Source organism: Equus asinus, chromosome 13, assembly GCF_041296235.1.
Source record: "Equus asinus isolate D_3611 breed Donkey chromosome 13, EquAss-T2T_v2, whole genome shotgun sequence".
In the NCBI taxonomy this organism is placed as follows: domain Eukaryota; kingdom Metazoa; phylum Chordata; class Mammalia; order Perissodactyla; family Equidae; genus Equus; species Equus asinus.
In genome coordinates this window covers 27,729,528-27,747,081 of record NC_091802.1, presented here as the reverse complement: position 1 = coordinate 27,747,081, position 17,554 = coordinate 27,729,528, and the positions used below count along the sequence as shown (strand labels likewise).

General features: G+C 34.7%; 1 protein-coding gene across 3 annotated transcripts in view; it reads left to right on the top strand.

Moving 5' to 3' along the window:
• The window catches only part of BRIP1 (BRCA1 interacting DNA helicase 1), a 187,333-nt gene that overhangs the window by 131,506 nt on the left and 38,273 nt on the right, over positions 1-17,554 (top strand). For all 3 annotated transcript variants that reach the window (XR_011493726.1, XM_014856951.3, XM_070482865.1), the window contains exons 15-16: positions 6,900-7,059; positions 8,334-8,455. Coding sequence is in view for 2 of the 3 variants with exons in the window: in XM_014856951.3 (XP_014712437.1) it covers positions 6,900-7,059; positions 8,334-8,455 (282 nt within the window). In the remaining variant the exon portion in view is untranslated. The remainder of the gene's footprint in view (positions 1-6,899; positions 7,060-8,333; positions 8,456-17,554) is intronic.

The following is a 17,554-nucleotide window of genomic DNA, read 5'->3' as shown; positions in this document are numbered from 1 at the left end:
TTGTGCTTTCTTTTACCTCTTTTCTCTTCTTGTTTGTCTTACTCAATTGATTTGGTTTTTTGTCCTTTTCACCCTTTAGTGGTTTGAAAGTTCTGTATCCTACTTATCATTTTTTAAATATAACATCTTTACTGTGTTATAATTTGCATACCGTACCATTCACTCATTTAAAGTGTAGAGTTCAATGGTTTTTATTAGATTCACAAAGTTCTGCAGCTATCACCACTAATTTTAGAACATTTTCATCACTTGTAAAGGAAACCTCATACCCATCAGTTATCACTCTACACTACTTTCTCCTTTCCCAAGGCCTAGGCACCCTCTAATTTACTTTATGCATGCATTTGTCTATTCTGGCACCTGTGCATTTGCCTATTCTGGAAGCTTCGTATAAATGAAATTATACAATATGTGGTCTTTTGCGTCTGGCTTCTCTCACTTTGTATACTGTTTTAAAGGTTCATATATGTTATAGAATGTATCAATACTTCATTCATTTTTATATACAAATAATATCCCATCATATGAATATACCATATTTCATTTATCTATTACTCAATTGAAAGATATTTGAGTTGTTTCTACTTTTGGACATTATAAATAATGCTGCTATGTACGGGCATGTACAAGGTTTTGTGTGGATGTATGTTTTCATTTCTCTTGGGTATTTAATTATGAGTGTAATTGCAGGGTCATATGGTAGCCCTATGTTTAACCTTTTGAAGAACTGCCAGACTTTTTTCCAAAGCACCTGCACCTCTTTATGTTCCCACTGCAGTATATACAAGAGTTCCATTTTCTCCATATTTTCACCAATTGTTATTAAAAATAGATACAACTGGAGAGCAAATTTTTGAGTAAGAGTTCTCCTAGTCATGGTCAATACTTTCTGTCTCTTGCTTGCCTCAGATTTGCTTGAGATGCCCAACATTTATCTCTGGACCTGACTGTAAATGGTATGGCCCTTTGGAAAGGCTGATGGGTGTCAGATTACATGAAATTTTTCTGGAAAAAAATTAGTTTAATAACTTCTTATCTTTGGGGGATAATTAAAATAGTTCTTCCTTTTTAATTAAAGCAAATTTCAATGATTTCTATATAGGGAAAAATTTTTGTCCAAGTTAGAAAATTTGCATTAACAATAGTTTTTCATCTCTAATGTAAACCTAGAAAAAAGTAGCCTGTTTTTTTTGTCCCACTTTTCTCCTTTTTGTTCTGTTCTCTGAATTCTAATCTTATATGTAAGTATTATATCCTGACAATTCAGTTTTAAAAATTTAATAAAATCAAAGAACTTTGGTTCCTTTAGATATATCAACAAGCTTAAAAGCCTTATTTTTCAAAAAAAATTTTAAAGTCCTAGTAACATGACAGTTTATTTTGTATTTGCTATAAAAGTTTCCTGAAATGATTGATAGTGCATACTGTACTTTTTAATTGTGATACTCACTATTTATTTATGAACCTGTGGCCATTTTCATTGTTCATAAATTTCTGAAGTTCTTAGAATCCAAAAAATTAGTGAGTAGAATCTTTTTTCTTGGTTTATTGTAATAAATTTTGAAATGTTATGTATATCATACCTGCTTTTAAAATTTTTGAACTTTTCTGTGTTCAAAGTTAGATGTTTTCTAAATCATATGTAACTCTTTGATATTCTGAATTCTCTTTTATATAATGGGAAAAAATCCCTACTGGTTTTCTTTGGGGGGAATTTTGTACATTGAACCAATTTCTTTGTTATTTTTCAAACTTCCCTTCTTAAATAGATTTTATGGAATATATTTTGGAATTATCAATTTAGTGGTCTTCTTCAAGTAAAATGAGAAATTTCTCTACATCTTGAATGTTCAAAACCTGTAGTACTGGAAGTTATTATCTCGGGATCAAGAAATTAGAGGTGAAATGTTATCTGTGTTTTCAAATGATGGAAACAGTATATCTTTGGATTAAGTTCCATTAAGTAACAACAATTATGCAATTTCTTGACACATTTCACCTGGTTTTATATCCTTAGAATATTTTTATTCTCTTCTAAACTTATTATTCAAATAGAGAAATTTAAATAAATTAATATATTGTTCTGAATATTATTGACTTAGAGTAGTCTTGTCCTTTTAATTGAAGACTCAGTGTGACTCTGCTATACACACTGTAGCTCTGAATACTATCAGAAGGCTTAATACTCTCTAGTACTAGTGAGAGAGACTTTGATTCAGAAACAGCGAATATTCAAAAAGTAAATTCTAATAGCCAACCCTTGAGACACTCAAAAAAGACTTTTAGATTAATGCTAGCCCTGCTTTTTTTTTTTACCTAATAACATGGTGTTATGGGGAATTGTTATTTTTATTGACCAGGGTACCCTGATTACTGTGTAATATGCAATGAATTATTTTACCAATTAGTGATTTTCTTTGTTCCAGCTGCTATAATAAAATACCACAGACTCATTAGCTTATCAACAATAGAAATTTATTTCTCACAGCTCTGGAGCCTAGAAGTCTGAGATGAGGGTGCCAGCATGGTTGAGTGAGGGCCTTCTTCCTGGTTGATAGCCAGTGCCTTCTTGCTATGTCCTCACATGGTAGAAGGGGCAAGGGAGCTCTATGGGATCTCTCTGTGGGAATCCCCCTCATGAAACCTTGACCCTTAGGACCCAGTCACCTCCCAAAGGCCCCACTTCCTAATGCCATCATCTTTGAGGATTAGGATTTCAACATATGAATTTTGGAGGGACACAAACATTTAGACCATAGCAGTGATAAAAATGTTATTTTATGATCTTCTTAAGTTTATTTCTGAAAACAGAGAAAGATAAAATTCTGAGGAAATAAACCATCTTATAAAAATTAGTTTCTATTCTCTAGAGAATTTAGGGTAATTTCTTGGTGTTTGCGTACATTGTAATAACTAATCCACATTGCATAGAACTCTGCGTAGAACAAGTGGGTAAGACAGTTCAATTTAAATCATAATAATCTCTACTACTGGCTTTTGTCTTTTTCATTTATTTCAGCTCTTATGTTTATTAACTTTTACTTTCTTTGCATTTACTCTTTACTTTTCTAGCTTTTTAAAAAGAATGCTTAATTCAGTTAGTTTCAAACTTTTAAATAAATACATTTCAAGCTACAAGTATATTTCTAAGTATTGTCTTTACTGCATCCCACATTTTGAATTGTGGGTGCTTTTCTTATCATTGATATCTAAAGATTTCATGAATTCTACTGGGTTTTCTCTCTAAACCATATTTTTTTATCTATAAATTTTTTTCTAGCTTTATTTACATATAATTGACATATAACCCGTATGTTAAGAATATAATCTTTAAATAAAACCCCAGGTCAGATGGCTTTCCTGGGGAATTCTACCAAACTTTCAGAGAGGATTTAACACCTATCCTTTTCAAGCTATTCCAAAAAAATTAGGGAAGATGGAACACTTCCTAACACATTCTATGAGGCCAACATCACGCTGATACCAAAACCTGGCAAGGACACCACAAAAAAAGAGAACTACAGGCCAATATCACTGATGAACATAGATGTAAAAATTCTAAACAAAATTTTGGCAACCAGAATTCAGCAATTCATCAAAAGGATCATACATCATGATCAGGTGGGATTCATACCAGGGACACAGAGATGGTTCAACATCCGCAAATCAATCAATGTGATACACCACATCAACAAACTGAGGAATAAAAACCACATGATCATCTCAATAGATGCAGAGAAGGCATTTGACAAGATCCAACAGCCATTTATGATAAAAACTCTGAACAAAATGGGCATAGAAGGAAACTACCTCAACATAATAAAGGCCATATATGACAAACCCACAGCCAACATCATACTCAGTGGGCAAAAACTGAACACCATCTCCCTGAAAACAGGAACGAGACAAGGATGCCCTCTATCACCACTCTTATTTCACATAGTACTGGAGGTCCTGGCCAGAGCAATCAGGCAAGAAAAAGGAATAAAAGGAATCCAAATAGGGAGGGAAGAAGTGAAACTCTCACTGTTTGCAGACGACATGATCTTATATATAGAAAACCCCAAAGAATCCATTGGAAAACTCTTAGAAGTAATCAACAACTACAGCAAAGTTGCAGGGTACAAAATGAATTTGCATAAATCAGTAGCATTTCTATACTCTAATAACGGACTAACAGAAAAAGAACTCAAGAACACAATACCATTCACAATCGCAACAAAAAGAGTAAAATACCTTGGGGTAAATTTAACTAAGGAAGTGAAGGACCTATATAATGAAAATTACAAGGCCTTTCTGAGAGAATTGGATGACGACATAAGGAGATGGAAAGACATTCCATGTACATGGATTGGAAGAATAAACATAGTTAAAATGTCCGTTCTACCTAAAGCAATCTACAGATTCAATGCCATCCCAATCAGAATTCCAATGACATTCTTTACAGAATTAGAACAAAGAATCCTAAAATTCATATGGGGCAACAAAAGACCCCGAATTTCTAAAGCAATCCTGAGAAAAAAGAACAAAACGGGAGGCATCACAACCCCTGACTTCAAAACATACTACAAAGCTACAGTAATCAAAACAGCATGGCACTGGTACAAAAACAGGTGCACAGATCAATGGAACAGAATTGAAAGCCCAGAAATAAAACCACACATCTATGGACAGCTTATCTTCGACAAAGGAGCTGAGGGCCTACAATGGAGAAAAGAAAGTCTTTTTGACAAATGGTGCTGGGAAAACTGGAAAGCCACATGTAAAAGAATGAAAATTGGCCATTCTTTTTCACCATTCACCAAAATAAACTCAAAATGGATCAAAGACCTAAAGGTGAGACCTGAAACCATAAGGCTTCTAGAAGAAAACGTAGGCAGTACATTCTTTGACATCAGTATTAAAAGGATCTTTTCGGACACCATGCCTTCTCAGAGAAGGGAAACAATAGAAAGAATAAACAAATGGGACTTCATCAGACTAAAGAGCTTCTTCAAGGCAAATGAAAACAGGATTGAAACAAAAAAACAACCCACTAACTGGGAAAAAATATTTGCAAGTCTTATATCTGACAAAGGCTTAATATCCATAATATATAAAGAACTCTCACAACTCAACAACAAAAAATCAAACCACCCAATCAAAAAATGGGCTGCAGACATGAACAGACATTTCTCCAAAGAAGATATACAGATGGCCAATAGGCACATGAAAAGATGCTCATCATCTCTGATCATCACGGAAATGCTAATCAAAACTACACTAAGATATCACCTTACACCCATTAGAATGACAAAAAATATGTAAAACTAATAGTAACAAATGTTGGAGAGGTTGTGGAGAAAAAGGAACCCTCATACACTGCTGGTGGGAATGCAAACTGGTGCAGCCACTATGGAAAACAGTATGGCGATTCCTCAAAAAATTAAATATAGAACTACCATACGATCCAGCCATCCCACTACTGGGTATTTATCCAAAGAGCTTGAAGTCAGCAATCCCAAAAGTCCTATGCACTCCAATGTTTATTGCAGCACTGTTTACAATAGCCAAGACATGGAAGCAACCTAAGTGCCCATCAACAGATGAATGGATAAAGAAGATGTGGTACATATATACAATGGAATACTACTCAGCTGCAAAACAGAACAAAATCATCCCATTTGCAATAACGTGGATGGACCTTGAGGGAATTATGTTAAGTGAAATAAGCCAGCTAGAGAAGGATAATATGTGTATGACTCCACTCATATGAGGAATTTTAAAATGTGGACTAAGAACAGTTTAGTGGATACCAGGGGAAAGGTGGGGTGGGGGGTGGACACAAAGGGTGAAGTGGTGCACCTACAACACGAATGACAAACATTAATGTACAGCTGAAATTTCACAGGATTGTAACCTATCATTAACTCAATAAAAAAAATAAATAAAATTAAATTAGAAAAAAAATATATAATCTTTAGGGGCCCACCCAGTGGTGCAGCGGTGAAGTTCGCACATTCCACTTGGGCAGCCTGAGATTTGCCAGTTCAGATCCTGGGTGCAGAACTACACGCTGCTTGGCAAGCCATGCTGCGGCAGGCGTCCCACATATAAGCTAGAGGAAGATGGGCACGAATATTAGCTCAGGGCCAGTCTTCCTCAAAAAAAAAAAAAAAAAAAATATATATATATATATATAATTTTTAGTGTTGGGCTTGTATGTTTGTGTTTTTTCTCCACTAACTTTGTATTATTGACTTTTAAATTGCATTGTTTTTAGAATATATGGTTAATCTGATAAAGATTCTTTGAAAGTTGTTCAAAGTCCTTTTGTAATCTACCACATGGTTATTGTTGTAAATGTTCCCTTTGTGCCTGTGTATTTTCTACTTGTTGACTATCTGGGTCTCTGTTTATATATTTACCTGATTCAGTTTAATGATCATGATCTAATTTTCAAACAGCTTAGCTGCCCATAGACTACATAAAATGATTTTAAAGAATCTTTATTTAAAGAATGTTCAGTTAGGGATATTAAGGAACTTCACCTTAGGTTTAGAGAGATAACTTAAAATTTCTTAACTTTGACAGAAGTCATTTTTTCTGCTTTGAAATCCCCAGGATAGCAATAATTGAAGTAGTAACAGCAGCAGCAGCAGCCGCCACTAACATTTATTGAGCTCTTACTATGTGCCAGGCATCAACTCAAAGCTATCTAAATTGGTTAATGAATTTAACCCGATAACAACCCTATGACATATTATTGTTTTCCTCATTTTATAGATGAGGAAAGTAAAACACAGAAAAGTTAATACGCTTGCCATAGTTACATTGTAGTCACATTGTCTTCCATAAACTAAAGTAAGTTTGTTCAGTTGGACACATAAAAAATTCACTTTTTTCTTTCCCTTTTTCAGTTGTTAGAAAAATTGAAAGAACGTTGGCTCTACACTGGATTATGGCATAATCTGGAGTTGGTGAAGACAGTCATTGTAGAACCACAGGGAGGAGAAAAAACTGATTTTGAGGAATTACTGCAGGTGTACTATGATGCAGTCAAGTACAAAGGAGAGAAAGGTAATCAGAAATTATTTGATGGTCAATGAAAAAATATTTTTTTTACCATAAAATAAGAAGTTGGTCAGTGTTAGAATTTTGTTTGTGTTATCTTTTTAAAAATGATTTGCACTTCAGAGAAAAATTATATTTTATAATCCTGAGTGAAAAGAAAATAATTTTATTTGGAGTTGTTCTTCTATGAATATTTTCGCTTGGGGATGCCACTTGACTTTAAAACAAAAAGCATGCTTTCAGGTATCATCCCATAATCTTCCTTACACAACCCAAAATGTTTTGTGAAAGAAGACAGGTCTAGGGTATGCATAAATTATCTTCCTTACTAGCCAAATGAGTCCCACGTTTTGAAGCAAATAATACACTTTGTGCTTATATTCTATTACATAAGATAAACTTTAGTTTTCAAAACATAACTGAAGGCTCAATTTCAAAGTTAGAGAATGTCCATAAAAAGTTTGACAGGAAGGGCTGATAGTAACAATTTATAAGCAATGCAACATCATAAAGTTACTATAACATAATTGGCAATATCCTTATATGATAAGATTATACAGAGCGTTCTGTATGTTTTAAATACTTTTCAATTTCATATTGTGTCAGGATGGTATATAGTACAAATTAGAGTTATTTAAAACATTCTGAGAACTTTACCTTTTGGTGGTAAAGGTCATGATTGCAATTTCAATTTTTTTTTTTTTTTTTTTTGAGGAAGTTAGCCCTAAGCTAACATCTGCTGCCAATCCTCTTTTTTGCTGAGGAAAACTGGCCCTGAGCTAACATCCGTGCCCATCTTCCTCTACTTTATATGTGGGACGCCTGCCACAGCATGGCTTGCCAAGTGGTGCGTAGGTTTGCACCTGGGATCTGAACTGGCAAACCTCAGGCCTCCAAAGTGGAATGTGCAAACTTAACCACTGTGCCACTGGGCCGGCCCCTGCAATTTTGATTTTTAAATATAAAACAGTTGGTTCTCAATTGCTCTGTTGGTTCATGTGCAAGTTGCTACTCTGATGTGGTTTTTCTGTGTAAGTAATCTGGGAGATACACAGTTTGTAAATTGGTTTGCTACCATATTGCACCTAAAGGTAATTTTGTTTTCCTTATTTATTTAAAGACATTGAACTTTTAAAACTTTATCTAACAGTTTTTTATTTTGATTCGTTTAAATTTACTACTGTGATAACTTAATAATCAGATCTTTCAAATTGACAAAAATAAGCAGTTCTGGGAATTTTGAGTGTGCTTTTAAAAATGTTTATTTTCTGTTGCTTAAGATGGAGCCCTCCTGGTAGCAGTTTGTCGTGGTAAAGTGAGTGAGGGTCTGGATTTCTCAGATGACAATGCTCGTGCTGTTGTAACAATAGGAATTCCTTTTCCAAATGTTAAAGATCTACAGGTAGGCCATCAAAGCCTTAAGAAGTTTTATTTATCACAGAAGTTGTTGATTTTGTCTGAAGTTAATTATACATTTTTCTTGTATCCTCAGACATTTTATTTTAATGCTTTGGTAATTTGAAATGAGGGGGAAAGGTTTAGTAAATATAGGGTTTTTTCCTTTTAACTTACACTGTCTTTTGCTCAATAAAAGTGATTTTTAAAGTGTGGTGCCAAGTCAGGAGCATCAGTATCACCTGGAAACTTGATAGAAATGCATTTTCAGGCTCCATCCAGACCTACTGAATCAGAAACTCCAGAGGTAGAGCCCAGCAATTTGTGTTTTATCAGGCTCTTGGCCACAGACTCTCAGGGGTCCCTCAGGGAATTCTAGGGCCCTCACTCTATCTAGCTCCCTTCTGTCCAATGCCATGCCCTGCCTTATGGACTTCAGTGACTTTAGCTGCTTCAAATTCTGCTCTCTTCCACCTCAGCTCAGCAGGACTGCTGTACTCTGCTTGTACTTCAGTGCTCTGCGCTATTGGCAGGAAAGAGAGCTAAGAATCATGAAGTTCACAGAATGGATGTTCCTTATCTCCGAGATTACAGTGTGATGCTGTCTGGTGTCTACTCCTTGAAAGTTGCTTATCTATTTTGTCTAGTTTTACAGTTATTTATAGTGGGCAGGATATTCCCGAACCAGTTATTTTGTCGTGGCCAGAAACAAGAGTTTTGCTTCATTATCACTGATTGTTTGCTAAACATTATATTTGAAAAATTATTTGTAGCAATAATTTGAAGCCTAAGGTGATGTTATCTTCCATCAAGGAGGATTTTATTTTTACTTCCTACAGGCATTTGAAGGTACTAGCAATCTGAGACCAAGACTTGAGGCTTTTTGAACACTTAGCTGATTCCACTGAGTATAATTCATATCCCTCCTCCCGGGGCACAACGTTTTAGGGTCTCATACCAAAGCAAGAATTCTTTCCTTAGGAAGTTATCTTCTTTATTGTTAATAGTTTATTAGACACTGTGAATTACATAATATTAACAGTAATAAACAGCGTTTCTCTGATTAGCCCCTACTTTTCCTTAACTTCTGGACCTCTTCAAAATTTTTGAAAGTCCTCAGAGGGTATCTAATCCATTCACACTAACTTTAGTGTCTTCCACTACTTTTCTCCAGCCACCAGTGCTACCATTAAGAGTGCTGATGACAGTGCCTAGGGCTCTTATTCTAAAATGGCTAATGCTACCTCTGACTACTGCTACTGATGAAACAGTTGATATCCACTCAAGAAAACTGTAGTGTTCACCATCGATAGCATTAATGCTGCATTCCACTAAAGCTGAGTGTTGCTGAGGTCAGTGCTATTGGCAGTGGTACTATTTCTTTTTTGATATTTTATTGTTTTACTTTGGCCCAATATGCACTAATACTGCTTTGTTAGAGTGGAGAGAATACCTTTCCCCCTCTTTTCTACCACTCATTTTTTCAATGTCTTAAATATAAATTTTTCCCCCCTAAAACTAGCTCTTTCGATTTTTACTTATATCTTCTCTCTTTCTTAGACCCATATATGAGTCCTTGAGAGCTGGAAAAGAAGACAACTTTATGGCTAATAGTAGGTTGTACTAAATATCACACTCACAAAGTAACAAGGCCTGGAAGAATTCACTTCAAACTCATAATGGTTATTACATCCTGAAAGGAGAAAAGAATGATATTGGGGGTAGTTATCAAAAGGCATATTAGCTTTTTCTAGAGTATTTGTTTGTTTTAGTAAAAAACAAGCTTCAAGGAAATATTGTAAGAATACAGGTAATATGTTATTCTTTGAAAAATTCTTAAAATTAAATAAAATGTTACTTGTTAAGAAAAAAAATTACATTTACCTTCTATATCCTCTACTCTCACTCCCAACAACTGTGATTCTGGGCATTGGTATTGCACCAATCTTGGGTTCTTAATGCTTTCTTTCATCAGGATAACTTCTTCTCAGTCTGTCATACCAGAAAAGAGACCTGGTGACCTGCTCTGACATTCCTCTGTAATGGTCCTGCTTGTCATAGTTCTGCTGAATCCTGATGGCTCTAGTTGTATAAAACAGCAAAATAACAGAAGCTTCAGTGGGGTCTGGGTGGGGAGGAGGGGGGTGGTTCTAAAGGAGTTTCCTTGGTGGTTCCTGAAAAAGGCAAGTAGGGTAGACCCAAGAGTAGTCCAAGCCACAGGGACAAGAAACAGATAAAGAGGGAAATTCTTTGGGCCAGCCCGTTGGCTTAGTGGTTAAGTTTGGTGCACTTTGCTTTGGCAACCATGGTTTGGACCTACACCACCCATCTGTCAGTAGTCATGCTGTGGCAGCGACTCACATATAAAAAGAAGAAGATTGGCAACAGACGTTAGCTCAGGGTGAATCTTCTTCAGCCAAAAGAAAAAAAAAAGAAGGAAATTCTTTACTGGCAATACCAGATGTAAGGGAAGTGTATTTCTCGTTGCCATATGTCTGGATCAGTTCTTCCTGTTTAAAAAATAATTCTAAAATTCGGTGACTTAAAACAACAGTCATTTATTATGGGTTACATGTCTGTGTTGAGGTAGGGGGTGGCTGGGCAGTAGATGATCCAGGCTGGACTTGGCTGGGCAGCTCTGCTGATTTCAGCTGGGCTCAGTCACCCTGCTTTGGTTTTACCAATGTATGTTGGGCTCAACTGGGTCAGCTCTGCTCTACATGTATCTCATTGTTCATGGACCAACAGACTAGCTAAAACATGTTATCATTGCAATGGCAGAGTTACAAGATGTCAGCCTTGACTGTATAAGCACTTTTCAAACACCTTCTTATATCACGTCTACTAACCTATTGCCCAAAGTGTGTAACATGCCCAAGCCCAAGTAAGGTGCAGTGCGGGTGGGGGTGTGTATTTCCCATCTCACATGGCAAAAGGCTTAGAATCAGAACTCTAAGAAGGAGTCTTGGCAGTTTTTTTTCCCTAACTAAAGGATATTTGTAAGGCATCCATTCAAAAGACTGATGTTTATAAGCTTAAAGAGTCTAAGTATACAATTTTTATAATAATTAAGACCACCTTTTTTATAATTTTTAAAAAATTTTTTATTGGTTATGATAGTTTACAACCTTGTGAAATTTCAGTTGTACATTATTGTTTGTCAGTCGTGTTGTAGGTGCACCACTTCAACCTTTGTGCCCACCCCCCATGCCCTCTTTCCCCTGGTAACCACTAATCTGTTCTCTTTGTCCACATGTTTAACTTCCACATATGAATGGAATCATACAGAGATTGTCTTTCTCTATCTGGCTTATTTCACTTAACATGATACCCTCAAGGACCATCCATGTTGTTGTGAATGGGACAATTTTGTCTTTTTTTATGGCTGAGTAGCATTCCATTGTATATATACATACCATATCTTCTTTATCCAGTCATCAGTTGATGGGCACTTAGGTTGCTCCCACGTCTTGGCTGTTATAAATAATGCTGCAATGAACATAGGAGTGCATGGGACTTTTGGAATTGCTGATTTCAAGTTCTTTGGATAGATACCCAGTAGTGGGATATCTGGGTCATATGGTATTTCTATTTTTAATTTTTTGAGAAATCTCCATACTATTTTCCATAGTGGCTGCACCAGTTTGCATTCCCACCAGCAGTGTATCAGGGTTCTTTTTTCTCCACAACCTCTCCAACATTTGTCACTTTTTGTTTTGGATATTTTTGCCATTCTAACAGGCATAAGGTGATATCTTAGTGTAGTTTTGATTTGCATTTCCCTAATGATCAATGATGATGAGCATTAAGAAGACCTTTTATCATTTGGAAATGACCAGAATATAGCAGTCAATACCTGAAATATCTGAATATCTGAAATATCAATATCTGAAATGTCAGAGTACCATTATGAATGATTTCTAAAAATTCATAAATGGTTAAACAAGTTATTGAAAATATTTATTTGTGCACTTCTATGGGATATAAAAGAAATACAAAAGTTTGAAACTTTAATGAAGTCCACTTTATTTTGTTGTTGTTGTTGCCTGTGCTTTTGGTGTGTCATATTTAGGAAACTTGCCAAATCCAAGGTCGTGCAAATTTGACTCTAATGTTTTCTTTAAAGAGCTTCATACTTTTAGCTCTTAAATTTAGATATTTGATCCATTTTCAGTAAAGTTTTGTATATGATGTAAGATAAGAGTCTAACTTCCTTATATCTAAAATGAGTCTCTTGTGGATATCATATAGTTGGATCATGTTTTTAATTCATTGTGCCAATCTCTGCATTTCAATTGGAAAGTTTAATCCATTTACATTTAAAGTAATTAATAAGGACTTAGTTCTTATTAATAAGGAAGGACTTAGTTTGTTCTTCAATTCCTTCATTAGCGCCCATTTTTGTATTTAGTTGATTTTTTGTTGTGTACTATTTTGATTCTCTTCTTTCCTTTTGTGTATAGTTTTTATATACTTTCTTAGTATTACCTTAGGGATTAAAAGTAACATCTTAATCTCTGTCTCTCCCCTTTTATATTGTTATTGTCATAAATTACATCTTTAGACATTGTGTGCCCATTAACATAATTTATAATTATTGTTTTATGCATTTGCCTTTTAAACCATATAGGAAAAAAAGAAGAGTTACAAAATACAATAATACTGGCTTTTGTATTTACCTACATAGTTATCTTTACCAGTGTCCTTTATTACTTCCTAAAACACATACTACACTGCCTTCATTATATTTTAGTGTTTATAAATACATTTTATAATCTGTTAGATAGTGTACCTCGAGGATTAGGACAATTTCTTAAACATCTTTGTATCTCTATAATTAAAATATTGCCTTGGAATATAGTGAGTGTTCAATAAATGTTGTTTTAATTAATGATTAAATATGTTTATTATCTAATATATTTATATTTATCTTAAATATATGTACTTATATTTAAATATATCATGTGTAAGTATTAAATGTATGTTTAATATAGTAATTAAATTAAAATTAAAGTAAAACTAAAGGTTAAATATACATTTAATACATTTATATTTAGTATAAGTTACTAAAATAGTGTTTGGTTTTGTTGTTTGTTTTACTTGACATTGTTATTAAAAACAACAAAAACCCTCCATTCCTAGATACTTTAATTAGGCATGATAATGATAGTAATCATTATTAGATTATAATGAATAGGACAGTAGTAAATGTTAATATGACTTATAATGAGGCAATACAGTGTGCTGTTACAATCATAAACCATTAAAGAAGTTATAGAAGGGGATGCTTAATCCCAATAGTATTATACTCTAATCCATAGAAGAACCTAATAAATGGAGGAGGTATCTTATATTGATTATACTGGCTGTCACTCTTTATGTTAGTTTTCTCTTGCTGTGTTACAGATTACCACAAACGTGGTCACTCAAAACAAGACACATTTCTTATGTCACAGTTTCTATGAGTCAGGAGTCTGGGCATGGCTTAGCTGGGTCCTCTCCTGAGGGTTCCACAAGGCTGCAATCAAGGTGTTGGCTGGGCTGCATTCTCATCTGGATCTTGGAGTCTTCTTCCAAGCTCATTCAAGACGTTGGCAGAATTCAGTTCTTTATGGTTATAGGACTGATCCAGCCATGGGCTACTGTCATCTCCTGTAGGCTACTCAGAGTTCCTTGCCGTGTGGCCTCCTCATAGGCTGTCTCACAGCATGGCAGCTTACTTCTTCAAGGCCCACAAGATACTCTCTAGCTCCAGTCTGCTAAGATGGAGTCATATAACTTCACATAATCACGAGAGTAACTTCCCCAAACCTTTTGCGTTATAATATAACCTAATCGAAGGAGTGACTATCCCATCGCCCTTGCCATATTCTATTGGCTAGAAGCAAGTCACAGGTTCTGCTCACACTCAAGGTGAGAGGATTATACAAGACAGGACTCTCTGAGAGTCACCTTAGGGTATGTCTGCCATATTGTTTTCTGCAAAATGAGATGATGAACTAAATGATTTCCATAAATAGGTCTTCCAAAACTAAAACATGCTTCAAATTACTGGACCACAAATTAGGACTTTATAGTTTTCTTTCACGTTAATGCTGAATGATTTCCATAAATAGGTCTTCCAAAACTAAAACAATGCTTCAAATTACTGGACCACAAATTAGGACTTTATAGTTTTCTTTCACGTTAATACTGAGTCTATCATGCAGGAAGAAGTAGGAGTTATTTATAAATGAAAACTTGAAATATTCTATCTTATGGAAATGAAACAATCTATTTCTGCATTATTTTCCCTATTTCATTTGAATTCATATTTTAAAAGGGTAAGATTGGTGTCTGAGTTAGAAAAGTGATTTGAGTAGAGAAAAACAGAGCAATGACATTAATTTTATGAACTAAAATTGTTTCTTAAATTTGAGACAGATTATGGAAGTAAAAATTAAAATACAGTTTAAAATACTAACTTAAGACTCTTGTAGTCTCAGTTGCAGAGTTTGGCTTTTAGAGAAGCAGGAAAATGTATATTAAAGCCAAAAATATGACTTCTTTGGCTGTGACCAGGATTTCCTCTTCCCACCTTGGGGACTAGAAAGTAGAGGTAGGAAAATTTCATTTTGGAGCCAAGTGTGACTTGTTTAGTTCAAGTCATAATTTATTGCACATACCTCAGGGACCTGAAAATAAAGAAACCCACTATGAAATGTTGATAATGGGCCACTCTGAAGGGCAAGCATTAAGCTAACTTTCCCAGTGAGAATTTTTTTCACTTCCACCTTTCCCAGATGCTTCTGATCATTCTATAAGGACATACTTAATAGTGCAATAGTTAAAAGGGAAACTTTCTTTTCAGTAAACCAAAGTATTTGAGGGGCAGGAGAGTGAACCAAGGCCTTTATGTGATTAGATGTTGGTAGAAAAGTATAACTAAAAGAAAAGTTGTTTTCTTTTAATGTAATTAAGTCACAGTATAACAAGGCTGCCCTTCTGATGGATATCTAAAGCAAATCTTTTGGCTAATTAAATAGTATGATCAAAAAACTACAAAAGCCGTCAACTTTATAACTCATGCATCCACTTCTCAAATTGGTGGCTTGATCATAATTTGTGAGCCATTATAAGGTACAGTGTTTAGATTTTAAAATTGCGTTTTATTTGTGTTCCTTAGCATAGTTTAGTAGCATATAGAAATATTCTCCCTTCATGGGTACTGCGCCTTTACTCCTCTGAGGAAGAATCCATAAAACCATGGCTTGTGGCTAAAAATTATTATACTTTAAAAATGTTCAAATGGTTAGATTTGTATAATTGGTTTAATAGAATCTGATGGAAATATTCAATATCAGAAGTGCTCTCACAATGATTAAAATAATTTAAAAATAATAAATTTGATGTTTGTGTTATTTTTCTTTAGTAATATAGTATGTTGAGTTACCAAAATAGGTTTTATTTGGAAACTATTTAAAATTCAGATGGTGATCTGATTAGTTATGTTAGTATTGGCATAAAATAACCGTTATGAATTCCTTTTTTTGTTTAGGAAACTTCTCTTAGCTCTGAAGGTACTGAACTATTTGAGTATATTATTTTAATCAATTCTGAAAAATTACATTCATGATTAAAAAAACAAGCATCTATTTTCGTTTTATTAAATTAGTTATTGATTTTATAACAAACACATTTAAATTTATAGGCTTCCATGCATTCTTGGCATTTTATAAACCTCAGCAAAAGTCTTTTATCCTTTGCTTACCCCAAAGGATAACAGCATTAATAAAATAGAGTGTACATTAAACCAGTACTTTCAAGTGTCAAAATATTATTAGATGATGACAATATTAGAATTCTTAAATCTGACATTTCTTTTTAAGGAGAATGATGTTGTTCCTTCATTATTCTTGTTGCTTTGACAGTGTGAATACTCATGAGTAGATGAATGAAGGCAGGAATGCAAGGGGTTATAGTATATCAAGACAAACTTTATTTCAGACACAAAAGCCTTTCTTAACAATTTTGAGTAGATTTATGTATTCTTTTTGTATCACTTTTATAGTTGTTAATGATCTTCAGTGTTTTAGCATTCATTTATTCATTCATTTAACAAACTTTTAAGGGCCTAATTTGTACTAAATATAGTAAGAACAAAAATGAACAAGGTGCTGTTTCTGCGTGAATGATGTCCATAATTTAGTAAAGGATGGAAATATGTAACAGGATGTTTTGGTGGGATAGGATCTGGGTGTTCGGATGCTTAGGGAAAGTAAAGTTGAGCAACATCTTTCACCTACCATCTAGATATTGCCTAAAATTGATGGAGGAGCCAGAGAGATGAAATTTGAATCTTTCCTACACTGAAATTCAAAAATGTTTATATTTGATAAAGTGGAATGGCCTCATCAATGGCCAGATTACAAGACTATTCAGGTTATTAAGACTATTCAGAATAATGAAACAACCATTTTTTGAATATCTGGCTAGAGTACCAAGTACTTTAATAGACCTCAGTGACACAGTGGTACATTACACAGATTATAGCCCCTTGTCTTATGGAACTTACAGTTTAGTGAGGAATATTGACATTAAAGTAATAAAGAAACAATTAATTACAGTTTTTGATGAAGGCTGTAAGAAAAAGTCACAGGAACTATGAGAATGTAACAGGATCCTGACCTAGTCTTGTGGGGTAAAGAAAGACTTCCTGGGGAAGTGATATTTAAGCTGACACAGGAAAGAAAGCTAGGAGTATATAGGTGAACAGAATGGATAAAACTATTCTCAGCAGAGGGAACAGCATATGCTAAGGCCCTAAGGTGCGAAAGAGGATAGCAGTTCCAGGAATTGAAAGAAGCTGAGGTAGAGAGTGAGTTGGGGAAAATGGCACGTGACTAGAGGCTAGGAGAGGTATTGAGGAGCCAAATCATTTAGGGCCCTGTATGCCATTTTAAGGATTTGAGACTTTATTCTAAGCTTTGGGAAACCAGATCCAGGAATTGAGCCTGAGGTCAGAGTATGATGGAATTCTGGTTATAGTGTAGCATCTGATACAGGAACCCACCTGGATCTAGCCCCGATAATAACATATGGTTACCAGGGGAAACGGCTGTGTATA